This window comes from Microcebus murinus, chromosome 16, assembly GCF_040939455.1.
Source record: "Microcebus murinus isolate Inina chromosome 16, M.murinus_Inina_mat1.0, whole genome shotgun sequence".
In the NCBI taxonomy this organism is placed as follows: domain Eukaryota; kingdom Metazoa; phylum Chordata; class Mammalia; order Primates; family Cheirogaleidae; genus Microcebus; species Microcebus murinus.
In genome coordinates, this window is record NC_134119.1 from 62,372,570 (window position 1) to 62,390,136 (window position 17,567).

Genomic DNA, 17,567 nt, shown 5'->3' on the forward strand with positions numbered 1-17,567 from the left:
AAACACAACTCCAGGCCTCAGAATGGGGAGTGCATGTTTTGCAAAAGACAAAAAGTAGACAAAAACTGTCTGTGGCCCCATGCTGCGTGGTCAGGAGGCCCAGGAGTCACTCAAACAGTCCGGATGTAGGCCCCCTCCCTCACATCAAGGCCTGGGAGAAGGGGCTGAGCAAGGGGCCCAGGTGTATCAGAGGCCCAGGCCAGGTCAGCCCTCCCTGTCCCGTCCTCCCCACGGAGGCTCAGCACTGGTGCTGCGGGTCCCGCAGTTCTTTCCAGAGCCGAATGCTGTCCTGGGGGCATAGGGGCCGGACCAGCAGCAGGTCTCGGACAGCGCAGCGGTTCGTGGTGCGGTCTGCCGGCCAGGCCGTGAGGAAACCTGGGTGGGCCCGGGGCACCAGCCCCAGGGCACGGAAGCAGAGGCCTGTGTAGACATCATCGAAGGGGAAGGGCGCCACTCGGGTTGCCGCCTGCAGCAGCCAGGGTGCCAGGCGCCCCGAGATGACATAGCCACCTCCGCTTGCGTAGGCCGGGTAGCCACCTTCGAAGAAGGACCCAGGCACATAGAAGGGTCCTCCAGGCTTCCGGAGGGGTGTGGCCTGGCTGAAGACCTCACCCAGGTAGAGGTTCCGGGCCGAGGTGGGAGGCAGGGCCTGCAGGTGATCCAGCAGGGCCGGGGTATGCACGAAGGCGTCATCTTGAACTTGCAGGACGAAAGTCACATCAGGGCAGTGGTGGCCCACCCAGGCCAGCAGCAGCAGGTCTTTGAGTGTCCGGTTGAAGGGGACGTCAAGGAAGTCCCAGAGCAGCAGGTCACTATAGCGATGGCTCTCCCAGGCCACCAGTGAGCTTAGGTCAGGCCCGGCCTCACCCACGGGGGACCCCAGCAGGAAGAGCAGCCGGATCCCAGGAGCTGGACTGCCCCACGTCTCCCTCACGGCCTGTCGTTCCGCAAAGCGCCCGGGTTCTGACTTGACAGCCAACAGCAGGTAGGGGACGTCAGTATCCGAGCAGCTGGCCACTTGGCCACCACCAGCTCTGGGTAGCCACTGTGGGAAGCTCCGGCAGGCTGCTGACAGCAAGAAGCGGCGGAGGTCCTCAGGGTAGGTGGTAAAGTCAGGGATCTCAGCAGCGGCAGCGGCCCCCCAAGCCTGGCAGCCCCCTGCCTTAGCGCTGTCCCCACTGGGCAGGGTCCCCAGCCGCCACTGCTGCTGGTTCCAGTAAGCCAACGGCAGCGGGCCAGTCTGGCCTAGGCGGGCTGAGAGATTGGTGGGCAGAGTGGGCTCAGGGTTGGCCGACGTGGGGCCTGGCAAGGTGCCCCGGGGTCCAGGGTAGGCCTTGCTGAGCCGGGACTCGGACGTCCACTCGATGTACACCTTGAGGCCCAGGAGCGTGAGCAGTGCTGACAGGCAGAGAAGGCACTTGGGGCAGCGCATGACCTGGCCCGGGGACTGGGCAGCCACGGGAGCTACAAGGGAGCCACAAGGGAGCCACGGAGGCCTTTGAGGCGTGGGGATGGCCTCCAGAGAGGGCCCCAGGCAAACAGCCTCACATCTCCCACAGTCCCTGCCAACCCTTGTGATGGCTTCTCTCAGTCCCAGACCCTAAAAAGCTCGTCTTACCCAAGGACCCAACTTTCCCTATCCCTAGACCTCCGAATCCCCCATTCCAGTCCCATTCCAGAGCCCATTCTTTCAACTCTCATTCCATCCCACCTTTGGAGAAGCCCAGGAGGGATCCACCCCAAGGACTAGGGGACCAGGACCCCTGCACCTTCCTATTTCCTCCCTCTGTCCCTTCATTCATCCTTCTCACTAGGAAACTAGAATCCCTTTATTCCTAGCTAGCTGGGCTTAGTTCCTTCCACCTTGTTAGAAACCCAGTCTGCCTCCCGCCAACATGCCCACTCCAGGGGTTGGGGAGCCCTGATCTGGCTCCGCTTTACCTTTGGGTCCGACTCCCACCAGCTCCAGCGCCGCCGGGCCTCTGGTCAGGGCCTCCCTCAGCTCCCTCCGTCCTGCTCCTGCCCGTGCGGCGGCAGCGAGTTCTACCCGCCCGGCCCAGCCCAGCCTGTCCAGAGGGGCGGGGAGGGGAGCGTAGCGGGAGCAGGGAGGGCCCCAGGGGCCGGGAGGGGCCGGGGCGGGGCCGAGGCAGGAGGGAAGGAGGGAGGAGGGCAGGAGGCCGACCTGGGAGATGGGGCTCTGGCTCTGGCATGTTAGGGCTGGTTTTCTGGTGAGACAGCAGGAAAGGTGCAGGCGGAGGCCACAGAGATAGAAGGGGAACCTGCGAGGCCTGGGAGGGAAGAGCCAGGGCCTGGGGAGCGAGTCCAGGGGAGGGTGAGGCCAGGGCCGGGCATAGGCTGGGAGTGTCAGAGTGACCAGGGGAGGCCGAGCCCCACAGGCCGAAGGGCTGGCGCTGGGCCTGGCAGGGAGGCGTTGGTGGGGGGCGGCACTGAATGTGCTGAGTGGGGACGGACGGCTGCCTGAGATAGGGATGTCTGTTGTCGCTGCCCAGAGTCGGGTGCGGGGTGAAGAGGAGGAGAGACAGAGACATCCTGGAGAGGGAAGGCAGCCAGGCGACCTCAGGCAGGCAGCACAGAGAGGAGGGGCAGAGCGGGTGAGACAGGAGATGGAGGGAGCTAGGGAAGAGAGAGGAAGATGGAGACTGTGAAAAAGATAGAGGCCCCGTGGGGTGCTGGGGAGAAGGTGAGGTTTAGAGAGGCAGGTGGAGGGCAGGGAGAGGGACTCAGAACACAGGGTCAGCCCCTGGAAAAGGTGGAGAAGGGCACTGGGGAGCAGGAACATGCCGGAAAAAGTTGAAGGGGGAGCCGAGCCACAGGGCAATGGAGCTGAGGGGGAGCGAGGGAACGTGAGGGGTGGGGCGACAGGGAGCCCCGGGGGCTAAGCTGAGCCAGCACATCCTCCATCCCCTCTGGAGCCTGGGCTGCCTGCCCAGCAGGGTGGGAATCTGCTCCCACCCTCCCCTTCCCTGCAGCCCCAGAGCCAGCCTCGCCCTGGGGCTCAGCCTCTCCCCAGGCTGCGCTGTGACTCCAGGAACACTCACAGGGAACACTCACATCCGGCCCTCCTGGGACAGGAGAGGGTGTCTGACTGTTTACGTCCCTATCCCCCAGAGGCCTCTGCTGTTGGGGCTACATCAGCTGTCTGGGGACCTCCCAGGACCTGGAGTGGGACTGATGGCCCCCCACTGAGCCTGGGCTGTCACTCCACCCTGGTGTGGGGAGGGACTCTCCAGATCATTTTAGGAACCCAGTCTGCCAGCGGCAGTTTTTATTTGTCCAGCCAGACTTCCTCCCCCAGGTTGGAATAATGGAGCCCGTGGGAACAGCTGGAGGAAGAGAGTGGGGGGGAGGTGCGGAGGTAGTGAACACTAATGGAATAACAGCCTGAGTGGGAAACGACAGCCAGGGCTGGGGGCAGGGGCCTGGACACTGAGGGAGTTTGCAAGCCCACCTCACCCCAGGGCTGGGAGTCCTCCCGCGCCCCCACAGCTCTCCTGGCTCACCTAGCTTCACCCAAGGGGCACAGAGGTTCTTGAGCAGGGGCAGCATCGACCTTGCTGGGGTGGGGGTTGGGAAGTCTGAGTATACAGTTCTGTTTGCTTTGCCCATCAGTCCGTGTCCAATCAGGAGAGAGAAATCACACAGCAATTGGAACAGGGGAAAGTTCAACATACAGAATGATGAACTGTAACATGGGATTGGCGTGATGAGGGACTGGCTGGCAAGAGCTGCCTTCCCAGGGGATATAGCTGGGGCGTGAACGCGCCAGCCAAATGCAACATTTCTATCTCCCTATGCCTTTGGATTCCTCCCCTCATCCATATTATGTCAGGTCAGTTCTGGTCTCGGCCTCAGTAACTAAGCCATCACTGGGTCCAAGTTTGGGTCTGCCAACTGAGTAAGCTATTAGAGCCACTTCTAGTGGCACAAGGTCACCCATTAAATCTAGAACCTCTAGTTAAGTGCACTCATGCCGGTAAATTTGGCCTGAGCTAGTGTTATGTCCACCCTTACTGGTCTAAGAACCTAAGATCGGCTTCTGCACACATTTCCCAGGTTTCTGACCATACATGTATTTGCAAAGTCTTGTCATTCTTTTAGTGTACAAGCTGCTCCCTCCTGAGTCCTAGTGGGCACCTGTCCCCCTGGAGCAAGCTGAGATTGACCCTAGGTGTTTCTGGGTCTAGGGGCAGCAGGGGACACTTGTGGTGAGTCTTAAGAAGAATGGACACCCGCCTCCAAGGCGTCTGACCCCAGTGTGGTCATCACAAAGCTTCCAAGCACAGGAAGCTGGGAGTTTCCTCAAACATTGGTAAGGGAGGCTCAGAGTGACTTAGAGGTTCAAGAATCCCTGTTTACTCTTCATCCAACTAGACAGCCTCCTTCCAGAGATGTAAAAGCTTTTGGGGCTCTCATGAAAGCTCTCTGGTTCTCAGACTGTGACTTGAGGTCAGTTAACAGACCCGAGCTTAACACTGTCTATTTGTAAGCACCCAAGGGGACCCCAAACGATCCACCCAACACTCTGGTCCTTAGAACTGTCGCTAATGCCTCAGCTGTCAAGCACGGAAGCCACAGGTGCTTCCAGGGCTCATGCTTCAGATGGCCCCTCACCACAGTCAACCACAGATGGCAGCGGGACTGAGATACCACTGCATGCCGTGGGTTTCTAGAACCCCCTTTCCCATGAGCAAGAGCTCAGCACTGTGCACAAGCCCAAAGGCACAACCAAACCTACCCGTGAATCCCATCTTTTGAGTCTATCTCCTGGGATACTCCAGGTAGTAATTCTGTGTCCATCTGGGTCCAATGAGGAGAAAAACCAGAGTAACTTGAACAGGGAAAGTTTAATATAAATTATTGACTTTAATTGGAATAATGAGGGATTTACTGGCAAAAATGCCTCTTAATTGACTGGAACTCCAACTGGGGTGCTGGGGACAGTTGCTCACAGAAAGGCGCCTCAGTGGAGGCACTGTACCCCCTGTGGACCCAGTGGGGGTGGAGGATGCCAGGGGCAGCTGCTGACCATCTGGCACTGCAGGAGCGGGGTGCTGGGGAGGCCACAGGCACGGAGCAGCACCCAGACAGAGCACAGGCAACAGGAACCAGGAAGGAGATTCCTTTCCTCCTGCAGCGTCTCCAGAGTGCCCTCTACTGACAAAGGCTGGCGTGCTCGTTAGCAAAGGAAAAGTGTATTTCAAAGGCCCGGACAGATCCAATTGCACAGAGCAGACAAAAAAGTTGAATTTGGAGCCGAAAGTCAATGAACCAATAACTGGAAACACAATGGGATTCAGTTAGTGTGGGCCAAGGACGCTGTAGCTCCTACAGTGAGCAGGAAAGTCCCACACGGGGAAGAACCATCCCTGTAAAGTGCCAGTAGCACCTCCCTGCATCAGCCAGGGTCCCTGCAAGCAACGGCGGCACACGCAAATGGGACGATTTGAGAAGAGTCTCTTGACAAGGTGTGGGCCGAGTGTGGGGAAACCGTGAAGATGAGCACAGCTTCCTGGGGCTACTTACAGCCCAAGCCTCCACCTCCCCAGGCCTGAGGAGGCAGCGGAAGGAGAGGTGTGTGGAAAGGGCTGCCTGACAGCATGACAGGAACTGTGACCTGCAGCCAGGGACAGCCAGCAATCAGTACCCCTACCTCACGCTCTCCTTCCCTCTCATCTGCCAGTGCCACACCCCCACTCCCACGCTGGACCCAGCTGGAAGCCAGAAGTGTGGCGGGCGATCAGACATTCCACACACCCTGACACCCCATGGAGTTGGGAGGGGCTGAAGGCTACACGTGGACAGGGCTAGCTTTGTCCTGAGGCTGTTCCTCCGGCTCCACGTTCAGGCCCTGGGCCCAGCTGGCCCCCAGAATCTCGCAGTTGGGCAGCATCTCCTCCATCAAGATCTGGGTGAGGCCTGGGTTGGACACGGCGGGGAGATCTGAGATGTCCAGCTTGCGGAGGTTCCTGAAGGGGGCAAGAAGGGCAGGAAGCCAGTGTAAGGACATCTGTGTGTGTGTGTGTGTGGGGGGGGAGGGGATTGGCCCCAATTCCAGCCCTAGTTTCCTAAAATAAAAACAAATCTTTATAGCCATCCAAGCACATGAAATCCACCATGTTAACTGCAGACCGGCACCCCTGCTCCGACTGCTCTGCAACAGTGTAAATATCATGGGATTTCATCAAAATAAAGAGAAAAAAGCAGCCCCAGAGTCATTTCATTCTCCCAGAGACTCACTGCAATTGCTCCCTGTGCTTACCCACCACGAACACTCTAGGTTTTGATGGAGGCGGGAAGGCTACGGGAAACTGCCCTACAGCGCCCGTCCTCCCACCCCCAATTTCTCTCCTGCATCTGATGTGTGTGGTGTAGGAGGTGCCCTGGCTCAAGCCCGGCCTGGGCTGAGGTCTTACGGGAGGTGGTGGAGGCAGGCGAGGCCCCGTTCGGAGATGTGGGGGCAGCCGGCCAGTGAGAGCTCCTGCAACGAGCTGGCCAGTGGGTAGAGGCGAGAGAGACACCAGTCGTCCACGTGGGGGCAGTGCTGCAGCGACAAGGACTGGAGATTCCTCAGGAGCACTGCAGCGGGGAGAGGGCAGGATGGCACCAAGAGCCCTCTGGAGGCCACCACCGAAGGGAGCATGCACAGGCCTGTCCCATCTCCATCCTACCTGACCACACCCCACTCACAGAGATTGTCCAGGCCCTCGTAGTTGATGGCGCAGCCGCTGGCATCCACGGCCTCTACAGATACCTCCTGGAACTTTGAGAACTCAAGAGCGAAACGGCCTCGCTCTTTTGGCCCGATCCAGTCATTGTTCTGAAACCTGGAAAAGGAAAAGAGGGAGTGTCAGCAGAGTACCCCATTCTTCCCAGGAATTCTCCCCAGCCTCATCTAATAAAGTTACTGTGCTGTGTCTGGTATGCTTCCTACACAGCAGGCCCTGGACTAAGTGTTCTCATGTCTGGTCTTATTGGATCCTGTGGCAGTCTCAATAAAGATGGAATGTTTTGCCAATGTTACATACCCGGAGAATGAAGGAGGGACAGATCACTAATAACGTAAGAACGTAGACGCAAGAACACAAGAATCCCTGTAGATGGACAAAATTAAGGGACATTTTCACACCTGTACACTGTATCGAAGGAAGCTGCTGGAGGAAGTGCTCAAACCTGATGGAAGTTTCAATTAAAACAAAGATGAGGGGTAGATGAAGTCTATGTGAATTGTGTTTTTCAAAAAAGAAGAAAAAAATAAAAAAAGGGAGGAGGAGAAAGGGAAGATCCTTCCCCCCTCCTTGGGGAAAGAAAGAAAAATCAACATTGAGCACCTATACTGTGCCAGGCCTCGTTGCAAATGTTTAGATTGCAAAATCCCATTCCGTCTTTATAGCAAACCTTGCAGGTTAGATATGATCACCATCCCATTTCACAGATGATAAAACTGAAGCTCAAGAAGAAGTCCCAAGCCACACAGCCAGCAGGTAGCAGAGACTAGGGGACTCACAGTGAAGCCTGTCTGACTGCAGAGGCTGGGCGTGAGAGATGCCCCGCCACCTCCCCCCTCCCCCGTTGTAACCCCTTAGCTGTCATACTTGACCATGCCTCCTTGATCCAGGATGAAACAGGCACCTACGATGTACGGGCCGTATTGCTCCACCATGTGGGTGAACGATCTGAGGAGAAAATGGCAGCTGAGGGTGAGGCCTGGGGAGCGCCACCTCCCTCCCCAACACTGCTTGAAGGGTCAGAGTCCATAGCACCAGGCAGACAGACAGACTGAGTCAGGCTGCAAATATTTATTGCGCCTATTAAGTGCTGGGCACTGGGGGTACAATGGTGACCAAGGCAGAGAACATCCCTGCCTTTGTCAAGCTATTTTACAGAGGGAGACAGACAACAAACCAGGAAGCCATGGCAAACTGCAGAGAGTATCAATTCCCTGACAAAATAAAGCAAAGGGGCTGACTGGGAGTGGCTTGGCTCAGGGGTGGGGATGGCACAGAGGCTGATTCAGTTTGGGTGTTAAGAAATGCTTCTTGGAGGAGGTGACATGAACTGGTCAGGAACTCTTGGGCTCAAGGGATCCTCCTGCATCAGCCTGGGGACTACAGGCGCACACATACACGCTTGTAGCTGGGGACTACAGGCACATGCCACCATGCCTGGCTAATTACATTTTTTTTTTTTTTTTTTTTTAGAGACGAGCTAGCTATGTTGCCCAAGCTGGTCTCAAACTCCTAGCTTCAAGGGATCTTCCCCCTTCAGCCTCCTGAGTAGCTGGGATTACAGCTTACATCTGGCAATGAGGTGGCATTCGATCAGAGATTTGAGTGGTGAGAAGGAACAGAGTGCAAAGGCTTGCGGGCCGGAATTATGGCTGAGCAAACAGCAATAAGGATGCTATGCTGACGAGGGTGAGAGGAGTTCCTGGTAGGGGTCTCAAAGCTCAGTAGGGGACAGGTTTTAGGCCTTAGAGACTGGCTTATATTGTAGTTGCAATTGGAAACCACTCAAGGGTTTTAAGGAGGGTGGCAATGTTATATTTTACTTTCTTAGGAGTCCTTTAACTGCTTTGTAGACAATAATGGAGTATATGGGGTGAAAGGTAAGCAGTTAGGAGATTACTACAATAATCCAACCATAAAACAAAGGGGCTTGGACCAGGCTACTAACAGTAAAGGCAGTAAGAACTGGTCAAATTTGGGATATTCTAGTATTTTATTGATGGACCGGATATGGAGGGCAGAGAGAGGAATCAGGGATGGCTCCAGAAAATCTGGCTCGAACAACTGGGTGGGCAGAGGTACTGGTTACTGGGATAGGGAAGGCTTAACGGTGAGCAGATTGTTTTTTAGGGAGAAATCAGGGTTTGAGATGCTCACTATACCCCAAGTGGAGTTGGTGGGTAGCAAGTCGTTTATATGAACTGGAGTTCTTGAGAAGGTGTGGGCTGGATGGAGAGGAAGGTGCAAGAGTTGCAAGGCTGGCATTAGAAGCCAAGGTGGTAAGGGCAGTATGTGGGCTTCGGTGAAGCCCGGGCAGTAGGTCTCCTCATCGTCTTGCAGGCTAGGGGTTCTCACCGATTTTTCTGGTGCACTTTCAACATCTGCCTTTGGAGGAAGTACTCCCTCAGAAACTCCACGTCATAGAAGCGGTCAGACAGGAACTGGAGCAGTGTCTTTCCCTTCTTCTGACTGCCCTCTGGAGTCGCTGCCCCGCCCCGGCCGTGGATGCCCCTGGTACTCCATATGGCTGCCACCAGGCGCAGGGACTGGGGTGGGGGAGAGGAAAGGAGGAGCTGAGCTTGGATCCCCCGATTCCTGCTCCATAAACCTCAACCCCCCTGCTTACTGACTTTCTCTAAGTTCTCCTTTCAGAACTTCTAAATTCTTAGGGATACCAGCAATTTCTCCATGTTTTTCTTAAGTTCTTCCCCTTAATCTAAATTCTCCCTTGATTTAGCCAAATTTTTTTTCTTTTCTATATATAAACAAATATTCTTGATTTTCTTAAATTTTCCCCCAAATCTAAGGAGGTTTCTTAAAACCTCCATTATCTCACTTTTAATTTCCCACAAATTCACCCCTTAATTTTACCGAATTATTCTCCCAGGGTCTTTTTTTCTTTTTTGAGACAGAGTCTCACTCTCTTGCCCAGGCTAGAGTGAGTGCCATGGCGTTAGCCTAACTCACAGCAACCTCAAACTCCTGGGCTCAAGCGATCCTCCTGCCTCAGCCTCCCGAGTAGTGGACTACAGGCATGCGCCACCATGCCCGGCTAATTTTTTCTGTATATTTTTAGCTGTCCAATTCTTTCTATTTTTGGTAGAGACGGGGTCTTGCTCTTGCTCAGGCTGGTTTCGAACTCCTGACCTTGAGCAATCTGCCTGCCTCAGCCTCCCAGAGTGCTAGGATTACAGGCGTGAGCCACCTCGCCTGGCCCTCTCCCAGGGTCTTTCTGAATGACCTAGTTCTTTCCCCCAAATATAATCTTAATTTCTGTCCAAACCATGCAGAGAATTTACCATGAAGACCACATTCAGAGCAATCCCTACACTGAGAAGAATAAAAAAAAATGCAAGCCCCTCTAAGAGGAGGTTAGAAAAATGGTAAGGCATGATCACAGGGAGGAAATCTTTAATTTCACTTTGTGTATGTGTGTGTGTGGGAAAGAGCACTATTTATTACATTGTGAGTTTCTCTGTTTTGCTTTTACAGATGCACAAAAGATCATTGAAAGTATAACTGAGTAAGTCAGATGCCCAGGCCTAAACACAAGACTTTCTAGCTGCAGGGCCAGTTCAATTTCAATGTCAAGGTCGCCTCTTAATCTGCCCCAGTTTCTCTTTGCTCTAACAAAATTCTCCTGTTTTTCTCAAATCTCTCGATAATTTTGCCCAAAGTCTTTATTTTTGTGTGTGTGTGTTGTTATTTTTTAAATAGAAACCAGATTACATCATTTGTTACTGTGAATAATGAATGAGAGGCAATAATTCAAGAGGGCCCCAGAAAGCTTTTTCATCCACAAAATAACAGAAAGGATAAGAACCTTCACTGCCCAAGCATTTGGTTATTTTTTTTCTTTTGATCTCTGTTCGCTCACCCACACCAGCATGCTGCTTCCAGAATGGAACTCTGTCTTCAAATTTTTTACTACTTAGGAGGCTAGTCTATCGGTTTGCCTTAAAAATGTGATGGAGGTTCCTAACTCAGCTGAGGAATCTGGACAAGTCTTCTTTGATTTCAGCTTTATCCCAAGGTCTATGAATGTTTTCTTTAAAAAGCTGCCAGGCGAATGAGGTAGTAAGGACAGAGACTTGAGATGGAAACCAGCAGAAGGGAAAACAGTATGGCTCCCACAACACTAATGGACAGCAGGCCTCCCAGGGCTGAAAATGCAAAAAGCAGAGTGACCTCCACATAGCAGCGGGGAGTACATGCCTTCAGTTTCTTCTGTAACATGGGCCACAGGGAAAATATCTGGATGGCAAAGGTCACCATGATGAAGGCATGCAGCGACCGGGGAAGGCGTGAGGCCAGGCAGACAGAAGCAAATATGGCCACGTTCAAGGACAGTGTGCTGGACACAATGGCAGCATTGGCACCATAGTTAAAGAAGATGAGGTGGCCTAAAAGCATGAGGACTGACATGGCATAGATGGTGTCAGTGCTGACAGATTCTGTCAAGGTCTTCAGCACTGGCGAAAAGCCGTAAGTGAAAGTAATGAACACTAGAGCACCCTTCAGATCAACCCACCGGGTCCGCCCATTCTTCTTCCATCTTTCACCTCAATCAACAAGATCAAACAAAACATACCCAATCAGTGAAGAAGCCAGGCCAGTCCCAAAAAGCCAGTGGGAGGCCAGAAGACCTTCATCCATATACCACCAGATAACCACAAAAACACAGACACTGCACAACTGCTGTACTACCACACTAGACTCAAATACTACAGCCCAATACTGGTATTTCCGGGCATGGATGTTTTTTTCCTGAGTTCTTCCAGGAACCACTGGTCCACATAGTTATCAGGGAAAGGCTGTCGCTCATACAAGACCTTCTGCCACTTGACTTCCTTGGTGTTAGTTATAGGTTGGGCACACATTATCCCTTCTCTCAAACTCAGGCCAGTTCAATCTCTTTCGCAGAGATTCATGTGGTTCTCGTTCTTTATGAAGTTTTGAAATAAGACCTCTCTGGAAATACCATGCTGTGGTTGATATTCTACCGACCTTTCCTTGTTTTCAAAGGCAGCAACCCAGGGTAGGCCCAGGTGAGTTTGTTCTCTGATACAGGACAATACAGCCAAGTTCCTGTCCCTGAGGTACTAGGCGTGCGCGGCCAGCGGCCAGCAGCCACCGCCTCTTTCCCCATCTGGGGCGCCGGGGGTTGCCCAAAGTCTTACTTTCTTTCAAAATTCTTAAGCTCCAAACCTCTTTCTTTAATTTTCACTAAATTTATATTCCTTGATTTTACCCAATTCTTCTTAAATCCTCTTATAGAAATATTGCAAATTCTCTCCTTAATCTCTCCCAGATCCTTCCCTTAGAACTACCAAATTCACCTACTGACCACCTTCCAACCTCCATCATACGTTTGGTTTTCTAGAAAAATTCCTTAAACTAGCCGGGCGCGGTGGCTAACGCCTGTAATCCTAACACTCTGGGAGGCTGAGGCGGGCGGATCACTGGATGTCAGGAGTTCGAAACCAGCCTGAGCAAGAGCAAGACCCCGTCTCTACTAAAAATAGAAAGAAATTAATTGGACAACTAAAAACACATAGGAAAAAAAATTAGCCGGGCTTGGTGGCGCATGCCTGTAGTCCCAGCTACTCGGGAGGCTGAGGCAGGAGGACTGCTTGAGCCCGGGAATTTGAGGTTGCTGTGAGCTAGGCTGACGCCACGGCACTCTAACCCGGGCAACAGAGTGAGACTCTGTCTCAAAAAAAAAAAAATTCCTTAAACTCCCTTACATTTTACCCTCTCCCCTAGGATTCAATCTCAGATTTTCAGCCAATCTCTTCCGAATCCTCTTTTTCTCTAGGTCCCAACCCCACCTGCTCATTGGCTCCCCGTGCGCGCAGTCGTATCCCTTCCTCTGATTGGCTAAACGCACCGCTCTTCAAAACGTACTCTCATCCCCATAGGATTCTCTACGCCAAATCCCCGCCCCTTACCGCCCGCTGTAGCTCTTCCAACGCCCTCGACCCCCTCGGATCCTTTCCAGCCCTCAGCAATCACAGGTCTACGTTGCCAGTGCGGGGCTCAGCAGAAGAAACTCCTGCTGCCTCAAGGCCCTTTGCTCTCTATGCAGCCCGCAGAGCCCCTAAGGGCAACGGCTGCAGACAGAACTTCAATTTGGGGGACTCTAGGAGCTCCGGTCACCTACCGTCCTGGGCGCCGCCATATTGCTAGCGTTGCGTCATCGGCAGGGGCCGGTCGCGAACGCCTTCTTCTGTAGCCACGCCCCTCTGCCTTCTAATTCTCCTCTTAAAGGAGCACGCACTTTTTAACTCTTCTCGGGTTTGGGAGTTACTCAGAGCGCCATGGGCTTTAAAACAGGACTCTGAAGTCTTTCCCTGGGAGTATGGGTTATCCTTCGTTCTAGAGTTTCTTTGTTTCCTCAGAGTGCAATTGCATTCTCCCTGAGCTTCCTTGCTCCTCCAGCTCTCACTACTACCTCCTTAAAATAAGGAATAAGGTGGCTGAAAAACTGTGTCATTTAATTAATAAAACCAGGGTCAGGCAAGGGAAGGTCGAGTGGGTGGAGTCAAAATCTGATTGACATTTTGTAAAGACCATTTCTGCCAGGTGGAGGATGTACCTTAGAGGGCAAGGGTAGATGCAGGGGACCAGTAGAGGGGCTACTGCAATAGTCCGGGCAAGAGATGACCGGGACAGGATTAGCGATGGAGCGGTGGAAATGGTGAGAAGTGCTCGGATTCTGGATCTTTGTTGAAGGTTAAGTCAACAGCTTGAAAAACTAAAAGGATAGTGGAGATGGGGAAACTGGGAGAGCAGCAGGTCAGGGAGAATAACTGTGTTGATTTAAGCCAGCAGGAGTGTGGTTATTTGTTGTAGCAGCATTAGGAAATGATTCCAATGGGGTAGGTCCAAACTGAGAGTTCCATTTTGATCATATTGACCTTGGCTGCGACATCCAGATGGGGCTGCTGAGTCCAGGTCTGGAGCTCAGGAGGGAGGTCAGGATTGTAGTCAGAGACTTGGGAGCCAGTGACATATTCGTGAAATTTTAACAGCTTGGGCCTGAGAGAGGGGTTCAAGGCCGAGGAAGGCCTGCAGTGCTGCCCAACCTTTTCTACAGCGGGGCTCTCCCTGACAGTGAAATAACCACAGGCAAGTCCAGGGTCGGCAGCATCGGTGGGTCAGCCATAGGCCGGCAGCCTGGACACTGAGGCCCCTGGAAGCCACTCCCGCCCCCTCAGGCAACACTGGTGGGGAAGGTCTGGGATGGCCTGAGCTGAGAGGACAGGCAAGGACCAAGCTTTGGGCAAGCCACAGGTCAGAGGAGGCTGAGGAGAGGCTGAGAGGTGGGAGGGGCAGGACAGATGGGGCCAGGCATCAACAGACACTGAGCAACGTGGAGTGCTCATCGAGGGGTGGAGTTTGACCTCTGCAAGGGAGGCGGTGTTTAGATCCTTGTGAGCAGAGTTAAGGTTAGACTTCAGAAGGAAAGACACAAAACAAAAACACGAGGCCAGTTGATTCTCTGCGAAGAATGGACTTTGGGATGCCTCTGCAGCAGCCTCAGCCCTCCCAGTTGCCCTTTATTCCCTTCCTCCAGCCAGATCCCCAGGGGACTGGGCCACCCCGGACCTTGCTACTTCCTGCTCCTGACAGCCACTGCTCTGAGCCCATGGAGCTGTGGAGGCAGCTGAGGGAGGCTGGACTGGTGCCTCCCTGGCTGGGCCCACCCCCACGGGCCCTGAGGGGGGTCTCCCCAGTGCAGAGCCCTGGCCAAACCCGCATGTCTCCAGGGACAGACACTGGAGGTGCCAGGGAGAGTCTGCTGCAGATCTGGGAGGAGTTGGTGAGTGAGGGGTTTGAAGACCCAAGAGATGGGGATCGGGGGGAAGAGAATGAATGAGAATGAATAAAAATAGAAAGGGCTAGAGATGGAAAGACAAAATCTGAGTGACAGCAAGAGATAAATAGAGGCAAAGACAGAGTGAGAGACAGGAATAGAGACAGAGACCCCAAAAGGAAGAGACAGAGGTGGAAAGACTGAGACAGAAACTGAGAGCAGGAACAGAGACAGATTTCAGCTGAATCTAAGAAAGAGAGTGACCGCAACAGCCAAAGCCCGGAACAGAGAAATGGGGAAACAGAAACACAGAACACAGAGACAGGGACATGGAAAGACATAGATACACACAAGGACGGAGACCAACAGAGACAGAGGTAGAGATGCTCTGAGAAGCAGGATGGCAGTTAAGGGTCCCGGGGCAGAGTGAAGACCCTGCCCAAGTGTCGCGAGCTGGGATTTGAGCTGGGATCTGCTCTCACCCGGGCCCTGGAGGCACCCCTTGCCCTCTGGGGTAGCGTGCGTGTGACACACCCTTTCCACTGGCAGGGCAAGCTGCGCCAAGCAGATGTCCAGCTGCTGGGCCAGCTGTGCAGCTTGGGGCTGCAGATGAAGGCGCTTCACGAGGATCTGGTTGCCATCCTGGAAGAGGAGGAGGACAGCTGTGAGGAAGAGGAGGAGGAGGAGGATGAAGAACCCCAGAGGAAGCAGGAGGAAGAACACTTGGGGGCCTTCTGCCCAGCCCCAGGCCCCCCTGACTTTGAGATGACCATCTGAGGCTCTCCCAAGTGTGATTTTAGAGTGATACACAAATAAGATGCACATGTAGGCAAAAGAGCGGGGATATTTGCAGGACAAATCAGATTCGGAATCAAGCATGCTGTTTGAGCAAGTGCTTTCTCTGAAGATGTCTGCAGCGAGACGTAGGCATTGGGCTGTGAGCTGGAGGTGTGATTGCAGATGACGTGGGAGGTTGCAGAGAAGCTGCAGGTGCATTTGCACATGAACTTTGTGCACATTGCTGAGGAGATGTGGGTCTTTGCAAATGTGACAGAGATGCTTGCGGACAAGATTATAGATCGATGCTGTCCAGTGTGGTTGCCACTAGCTGCACGTGGCTATTGAAACGTGAAGAGTCTGAATTGAGATGTGCTGTGATCGTTAAACACACACCAGATTTTAGAGGCTTACTATGCTAAAAAGAATATAAAAACATCTCAGTAGCTTTTGAGACTAATTCTTTGTTGAAATAACATTTCGAGTGGTATAAATAAAATATTACTAAAATTAATTTCACCTGGTTATTTGGTAATTTTTTATTGTAGTCAAATATACGTAACATAAAATTGACCATTTTAAGGCCGGGCGCTGTGGCTCACGCCTGTAATCCTAGCTCTTGGGAGGCCGAGGCGGGAGGATTGCTCAAGGTCAGGAGTTCAAAACCAGCCTGAGCAAGAGCGAGACCCCGTCTCTACTATAAATAGAAAGAAATTAATTGGCCAACTGATATATATATAAAAAATTAGCCGGGCATGGTGGTGCATGCCTGTAGTCCCAGCTACCCGGGAGGCTGAGGCAGAAGGATCACTCGAGCCCAGGAGTTTGAGGTTGCTGTGAGCTAGGCTGACGCCACGGCACTCACTCTAGCCTGGGCAACAAAGCGAGACTCTGTCTCAAAAAAAAAAAATTGACCATTTTAACCATTTTTAGGTGTATGGTTCATTGACATTAAGTACATTCACACTGGTGTGTAACCATCACCACCCAACTAAGAACTCTTTGCATGAGTTCTGAAACTCTATACCTGCTAAACAATAACACTCCATTCCCCTCTCCCCAAGCCCTGGGCAACCACCATTCGAATTTCTGTTTTTATATAACTGCCTACTCTAGGGACCGCATATAGGTGGAATTCTGTAATATTTGTCCTTTTGTGTCTGCGGCATTTCACTTAGCGTAATGTCTACACGGTTCATCTATGGGGAGAGCTCACATTCTATTTTGTAGAATGGAGGCTACCCCCATTCATAAAAAAAGAAAAATTACAAAAGAAGGTTCATCTGTGTTGTAGTATGTGTCAGTATTGCATCCCTTTTTATGGCTGAATAGTATTCCAGTGTATCGTGGCTATTCCACATTGTATGTGTCCATTTCATCTGTCGAGGGACACTTGGGTTCCTTCTGTCTTTTCTTGTCCATTGGGAACAACGCTGCTATGAACGTGTGCAAATATGTGTGCAAATATCTGTTAAAGGCCCGGCTTTCAATTCTTTAGTATATATACCTGGAAGTGGAATTGCTGAATCCATGTGATAATTTTGTGTTTAATATTTTGAAGAGCTATTGTACTGTTTTCTACGATGGCTGCATCGTTTTACATTCCTTCCAGCGACACGCAAGGGTTCCAGTGTCTCCATTTCCTCATCAACACTTACAACAGCCGGATGGTAAGGGACGTCGGAGGCTGGGGGCCAGGGCCTGGGACTCTGCCATGGGGCTATGCTTTGCGTTCCATTCCACGATATTTACTGAGCGCTTGCTATGTGCTAGGCGCTGTCCAAATACAGGGTATACTAAGGAAAGAAAATAAAGGAAGCAATAAGAGACAGAAATCAGAGGACCTGGCAGCGGGGCCAGACTGAGGTCAGGTGCGCACAGCCAGGCCATCCCTGGTCACCAGCCACACCCTCCTCGAGGCCCCCTCCCCCAGGCTCCTTCTCAGAGCCCCCACCTCCGTTCCCCACCTTCCCCCCAGACTTCTAGAGTCGTGCTGTCCTCTACAGTAGCCACTCACCGTTGACTGGGTCTTGAGCGCTTGACATGTGCCTGGTCTGCATTAGGAGCTGCTGCAAGAGTGAATCCACGCAGGATTTCAAAGCCTTGGTATGAAAAAAAGGAATGCAAAAGAACTCATTACTTTTTTTTTGTTAATTACATGTTTAATTGATAACGTATTCAACATATTTTTGTAAATAATATATATCACTGAAATTATTTTCGCC

At 52.5% G+C, this 17,567-nt stretch overlaps 3 protein-coding genes and 1 pseudogene across 3 annotated transcripts; 1 reads left to right on the plus strand and 3 right to left on the minus strand.

The window, feature by feature from the left end:
• Window positions 1-17: 17 nt before the first annotated feature.
• On the minus strand, window positions 18-2,067 carry B3GNT8 (UDP-GlcNAc:betaGal beta-1,3-N-acetylglucosaminyltransferase 8). Its single transcript, XM_012760744.3, has 2 exons — window positions 1,942-2,067; window positions 18-1,464 (listed from the first exon to the last, which is right to left on the minus strand). Exon 2 carries the CDS (start codon window positions 1,430-1,432, stop codon window positions 239-241), a length of 1,194 nt encoding a protein of 397 aa, XP_012616198.2. The 5' UTR covers window positions 1,433-1,464; window positions 1,942-2,067; the 3' UTR covers window positions 18-238.
• Window positions 2,068-5,525: 3,458 nt separating this feature from the next.
• On the minus strand, window positions 5,526-12,977 carry DMAC2 (distal membrane arm assembly component 2). The gene is made up of 6 exons (XM_012760753.3): window positions 12,910-12,977; window positions 9,102-9,292; window positions 7,614-7,694; window positions 6,709-6,845; window positions 6,435-6,597; window positions 5,526-5,987 (listed from the first exon to the last, which is right to left on the minus strand). Exons 1-6 carry the CDS (start codon window positions 12,925-12,927, stop codon window positions 5,810-5,812), a joined length of 768 nt encoding a protein of 255 aa, XP_012616207.2. The 5' UTR covers window positions 12,928-12,977; the 3' UTR covers window positions 5,526-5,809.
• On the minus strand, window positions 9,306-12,175 carry LOC105869122 (phosphatidylinositol N-acetylglucosaminyltransferase subunit C-like; annotated as a pseudogene).
• A 1,397-nt stretch (window positions 12,978-14,374) lies between the features above and the next one.
• Window positions 14,375-15,843, plus strand: ERICH4 (glutamate rich 4). The gene is made up of 2 exons (XM_012760755.2): window positions 14,375-14,571; window positions 15,115-15,843. Exons 1-2 carry the CDS (start codon window positions 14,398-14,400, stop codon window positions 15,340-15,342), a joined length of 402 nt encoding a protein of 133 aa, XP_012616209.2. The 5' UTR covers window positions 14,375-14,397; the 3' UTR covers window positions 15,343-15,843.
• The last annotated feature ends 1,724 nt before the right edge of the window (window positions 15,844-17,567 follow it).